A 6295-nucleotide genomic window follows, 5' to 3' on the forward strand; every position below is an offset into this window, starting at 1 on the left:
GTTTCCATTTTTATATGTAGTCTAGGTCAATTAGGAACCTTTTAAAAAAATTGAGTGTACCAAAGCTTTAATGTATGCATAAGTTGGTTGAGTGGTTTTAATTAAAACTTACCTCTATTTTGAGATCACTTACTTTGAACACTCTGAGATTAATGAGGTCTAGTCATGGTCCCTCACATGTTGTGGATACTCAATAAATATTAGTTTGGAAATTAGGAAATGCTTTGGTATTTTAGAATCTCACATGTATTATGTCAGATTCTTTCCCAAATCTGGGGATACTCAGCTATATCAAATCTACTCGTTCAACTTAAAAATACTTTTCCTTCCTACATAGCTTGTACAGATTTTTTTATTTGAAAATAATCTCAAATTCACAAAAAGTTACAAAAAGTAAAAACAAACACCTCTTTGTGTGCATGTATATATACATATATGCATGTGTATTACACACATAATTTTTTCTGAATTTTTTCTTCAGTTACATATATTATACCCTTTTTCCTAAATACTTCAGTATACTTTTCCTATTCTGTTTATAAACACATTACAGTTATGAAATTCATAAATGTACACTGATAGAATATTTTTACCTACTTACCTATGTTCCAGTTTTGTCAGGTGCCCTAGTCAAACCGTCTCTAGCCTTTTTGCCTTCTGGTCCAGGGTCCAGGGTCAGGTATTGCATTTAGTTGTCATGTCTTTCAGCCTCCTTTTGAATCCGGAGTTTTTCTACAGCCTTCATCTTTATGACATTGACATGTTTGACGAATGTAACATACCTTGAGTTTATCTGCTATTTACTCATAAGTAGATGGAAGTTATGGATTCTTGATTAGAGCACTGCATGGGTGATAGTGTCAAGACGTACTTGATGGCCATCTGACCCCATTGGTGATATTAATTTTGATCACCCAATCAAAGTATTATCTGATTTTTCCACTATGTAGGTTATTTTTTTTTTTTTACTCCCATGTAGTTAATAAGTAGGAAGACAGTGTAAGACAAAATTTCCCTTAGGTTTAGCATCCTTTACTGATTTTTGCCTGATCCAGTCTTTACCATGATGGTTGCAAAAAGTGGATTAGTATGCTTTAGCACTCCCTCCAGACTTACAGTTAGTCTTTGGCTTTATCCTGTGAGCAAGAGCCTGTCTTCCTCTCTTCTATATTTTTTTTTGTTATGTATTATCATTGTGGACTCAGAAATTTATATTTTTTTGATAATTTGTAATTTATTACTGTACATATTTTAGTGCTTAGCTTGTCCAGATTTGCAAGTGGGAGCTCCTTGGAACTGGCTTCTATATCCTTGTGACAAGCACCTACCAGTTTTTCCTTCATCTGTTTTTGAGCACTTCTTTACTTTCTGGTATAACAAAACATTCTGGGTTCGTCTTGTACCTACCCTATCCCAACCAGGGAATCAGGTGTTTCCCTCAGGAACCCAGCTCCTTTTAGGGGGAATGGTATTAGAGACCAAGATCTGGGCACTAAGTGTGCTCTTTGCTACTGAGATGTCTTTTTGGCCCTTTCAGCAGACAGAACTAAGAAATGTGCATGCATGCGCATGCACACACACACACACACACACACACACACACACACACACGTACATATTTTAGAAGTCATAAGGACACACTAGTGCCTTCCATTTCAGTCTTTCCCACAGAGTTATTGTCTTTTCTCCTTCCATGTTTGCGTATTCCCTCTTCCATACTGAGAACCACAGCTGCCAACAATATCAACAATTTTTTTTATTGAGTTGTAGTCATTTTACAATGTTGTGAATATCAACAGATAGACTCATTTGTTCAGTCCTGAAATAGATTTTAAAATGGTTTGAGAATTGCTTCACCTGTACTACTATGGTAAACAAATCTAGTAAAAAGAGTCTGAGATTTATTTGCAGTTTTTCCTCCTTGCCCAAGACTAAGGGTATATTACTCAAATATTGTGTTCATAAGTTACTTGGATTAGCTCTTACTTTTCATCCTCTCTTTTTTCCTGCCCCTATAGTGCTAAATTTTTGAAATGAAGTTGGGCTCATTTGTTTTAGTTTGCTTTCAGTGATAGGTTCCTGACCATTCCCGTTCTTACTGTTTTAATTTTGTGTTTTGAATATGTAGAATATTAACATGCTGTCAAAAATCAAAACTGTATTTCTCCTCCATAATGTTTTAGTTTGATTCCCACCCCCACCCTCCCTTTTATGAGGGAAAAGATATGTAACTAGCAAAAGGGCACTTATTGTACCTATGTTCAGTTTTGTTGTTGTTTAAAATAAGTTTTGTCTATTGAGATGAACATTAGAAAGGAACTTAATTTTTGGAAATATCCTCCAGGCTCAGTGATTTGTAGCTTTGACCCCTTGGGATTGTGTTTCTCAATGATTTTCGTATTCCAGCACACCAGAGTTACTGTCCAGTGTTTTCAGTAACATTCACTTCCTGCTGTAGTGATTGGGTGGTGGTGGGAGTGCAGGAGGGGTGAGGATGTCTTCTCTAACCCATTTGGAGAATGCTTGCTTCTGTAGGGTCAGTGAGAACAGTAGAACCTCCCAAGTACATTGATCAGAGAAAACTCACAGAGACTCCTTTGACACAGAAAACCAGTGACTATGTAATAAGGTAAAACAATCAAATCAAGCAAGCAAACACAAAGACTTTAGTTCCAGATTAATATAAGTGAAAAAAATACCACTTTGGTGCCTTGACTGTGCTGCCTCAAACGCACCTTCCTTTATTTGTTTTCCCACAGACGTGCTTATGTAGGAATTCTGTGGCTTAATACTCTCAGCAGCATGTCTGGAAATTCACACAACTAGATGATTTATACTTAGCCTGTATTTGCCATTTCTAATAACATATACATTAGGTTTATAAATCTTTAATCCAGGATAAAGCTATGGCACACCAGCTGTAATTTAGCAGGTTGAAAGAACCAAAGGTATCTTGATGGGAAGTGTCATAATATAGCTGTGTTTTTTCTCTTTGCTACAGCCTTAATACAGATACTGGCAGCTGCAGTAGCTGAGCGAGATGTAGTTTATTTCACCTTTGGGGACTCAGAATTGATGAGAGACATTTACAGCATGCACACTTTCCTTACTGAAAGGAAACTGACTGTCGGTAAGTAGGGGACAGTCTTGACATTTGGTATCTAGATGGATTGTACAACATCCAGGAGGAGCACTTGCTAAATCAGGATAGATCACAGTGGATAAGAAAAAAAAAAAAAGTGTGACTTTGGGGTAGGGGGGTCGGGGACAGAGTCTTACAGGGGCAACATTTGCAGAATCTTTTTTTCTGGCGAAGTTTCATCCTCAGTCTTGAAAAAGTATGTCAGCTTGTTAAGTTAAGGCCAAGAAGCTGGAGTCAGTGTCCATTTTCACTTTTGTGCATATAGAAAACTGAAAGAGGGAAGGTATTGGAGGGTAAGTTCAAACCTGAGAGGCCTCACTCTGAATCATGTTTTCAGATGCCAGCGTGCTCCATCTGCTGTCTCTCAGCTGGCCCTGAAAGGCCTTGCTATCAGGGGAGCTGGATGGAAAATGACAGTTGCCACAAACTCCCAAATTATGATTAGATGATGTACTATGTATATAGCCTGTTGTAATTATGAGCTAATAGGTAGTTTCTTTAAGCTTTTTATAAATTTTTAAACTTTATGTCAGGAAGGACTTTTCAGGCTCATGAAATTCGTGCTCTATTTTCAAAAGCCAAATTTGAGCACACTTGTAGATTTCTAAAGATAAAACTGGAGTGTTCTTTAGCAGTTTTATCCATCTACACACCTTAATGTACCAAACTGCTCTGGCCTTCTACTCTTCAGGAGAAGTGTATAAACTGTTGCTACGATATTACAATGAAGAATGCAGAAACTGTTCCACCCCCGGACCAGACATCAAGCTTTATCCATTCATATACCATGCTGTCGAGGCCTGTGCAGAGACCAGCAGCCAGCCAGGACAAAGGACTGGGGCCTGAGGAGCCGTGTGAACAGAACCTCCTTCCACCTCTGGGCAGAAACATCCTTTTTGAATTGTCAGGTGTAAACATAAGAACTGACTTAATATAAATGTGTATATAATCCACATTTGTAGGCAAGGATGCAGTCCCTTCCACACACATGCAGTTGTCAGTTTGTACATCCAGACCCCCTCCATCCTGACTTAAGTAGACTCAGATATATTTTGTTTCCATTTTTTTTTTCTGTTTTAGTCTTCATTATTTGATTTTTCTTTTTTCGCCCATCAGATTTCTTGTGAAATTTCATGAAAGGTTGTGCTCAGCCTTTCAGCTCTTTTTTGATGCCTGTATATTACATACATTGCCTCTGCAGCCAGCGGATACCAGTGATGCCAGGGAAGAAGCAGAAATTCTAGAATCTGTTTAACTGGGTCTGCTCAAGATCCCCCTGTGAGCCTTTCACCCCCAGCTCTTGTTATGATTGTGTTGTTGGAGTTTTTGATTTTTGAAAATTAAGAGTTGGGTTTTTTCCCCCATACATGTTACATAACGCAAGTCTCCTAGGTTAAAACAGTTTTGTATTTAAGACAGAATAACTTCCAGAAATAGTTCGTTTGAGACATCACCTCTATCTGTAATGGTTTGTCTTTCCTTTTTCCCCTGATCAATTTTTCTTGATACTGTTTTTGGAAACTGACCAAGATGGAAGGAAATGAAGAATAAAAGAGAATTTCCCAAATGGTGTTTGAAAAACAAACAGATTCAAGAGACATGAAGGATCTTTTGTTTCTTGGGCTTCTTTTTCTTTTTGAGTTAGGGTTAGGGTTTGTTCCTTGGTGCTTGAAGCATATTCACATAACCAAAGTTTAGGAACTGGGAGCTTCGCGGTGATTTGTACATATTGAAGTTTCTCAGGTATTCAAAGGTTATATAGTTAATAAATTTTCATTAATAAATCATTTGTCAGAAACTCCTATATCATTTATATTTTATATATATATGAATATATGTTCTTAAGTGTGTCTCTGTGCAAGCACGTAAAATCTAAATAAAACTGGAATTGTGGGAAATGATTAGGTTTAGGCTTTATCAGGGGCTCTGTTTAAAATCCTTTATTTACAATTGTGTCCATTTAAAACTGCCCAGAAACATAAATAATAATGTCTCTCAGAAGTTAAAATAAAAGCCAATACCAATTTGTGTTAATTGAGACTGGAGTTTAATCACAAAAGCATGTATTTATATTTCTAAAGCAATCCTAAACCATACTGTTGAAGTTCTAGTTTATAGTTAACAGTCAGGAAAAGCTATTGGTGGTCAAATCCTGTTAATCAGGAGTTTAAGTAGACAGTCCAAATTCCTGGTATCAATATTGGCAGGGAAAAAATGGAGCCTCCGCCAGTGTCTCTAACTCTTTTTGTTATATAGAGATTGAGTGGTTAATGGAATTCGGCACCTGAAGGCAGCCACTTGTCATTGACAAAGTTCTTTACCATAGGAACTAAGATTTTTAATCATCTCTCTGAGTCCAAGGTGTCTGGCTTTATTTCTGCTGCTGCTAAAGTCTTCTTCCTTCCCAACCCATTCTATGCTTTGGTTAAGCATTCATGGCACATTTCATTTCTTTTTATCTATCTATCTCCAAATTCTTTCCCTCTTATCCAGCCCCAAGACTAAGTGCACAGCTTAGGAGGTTCATGCGGTAGAAAGATCATTAAATCCAGGTAAGAAGACCATCCAGCCTAATATTACAGAACATAGAATCTAAGACTCACCTCTTAGTACTGAACATGCTGAGCAACCAGGCCATCTACCTGACTGCCGTTCTTGCTGTTGAAGGGTTTCCAAGAATAAAACCTGCCCACTGACTTGTCCTAGTACATCCTTGTATCAGGACAGTTTGATCAGATGGAATGTGAAGAGAATGAATGTCCATTTTTGAGATGGGGAGGAAGGTGAAGAGAACATTATTACTTTGTTCTTAAAGGCCCTCTGCTAAAAGAGGGGGGAAAAATCACGTATCTAATTAACATTTGTGTCTATTTTAAAACATTTCACAGCACCTTTTTATTCTCTTCGTTTGGAGTTTGTTTTATTCCACATTGTTTACCCTTCCCTTCTTTAATCTATTGGGGCATGAAAGGATATTTTTAGTGTAGAATTATTAAGTTTTTAATATAACACACTTGCTTTTCAGTGTCTAGCTCACTCAAATGTACAATAAGTTTAAGGAAGCGATGTGGAGTAATGGAGAGAGTATGAGGTTTTAAATCAGACAAGCTGACTTCAGATGCTAGCTATATCCCTAGCTAACATTTTAACCTT

At 37.3% G+C, this 6295-nt stretch overlaps 1 protein-coding gene across 3 annotated transcripts in view; it reads left to right on the forward strand.

Annotated features, from left to right (window-relative positions):
• PARG (poly(ADP-ribose) glycohydrolase) overlaps window positions 1–5176 on the forward strand; it is a 109310-nt gene extending 104134 nt beyond the window's left edge. For all 3 annotated transcript variants that reach the window (XM_015249387.3, XM_015249386.3, XM_006216083.4), the window contains exons 17-18: window positions 3002–3130; window positions 3834–5176. In XM_015249387.3, coding sequence (XP_015104873.1) covers window positions 3002–3130; window positions 3834–3988 — 284 coding nt within the window. In that variant the 3' untranslated portion in view covers window positions 3989–5176. The remainder of the gene's footprint in view (window positions 1–3001; window positions 3131–3833) is intronic.
• Window positions 5177–6295: the final 1119 nt, after the last annotated feature.

Source organism: Vicugna pacos, chromosome 11 (genome assembly GCF_048564905.1).
Source record: "Vicugna pacos chromosome 11, VicPac4, whole genome shotgun sequence".
NCBI classification, from domain to species: Eukaryota; Metazoa; Chordata; class Mammalia; order Artiodactyla; family Camelidae; genus Vicugna; species Vicugna pacos.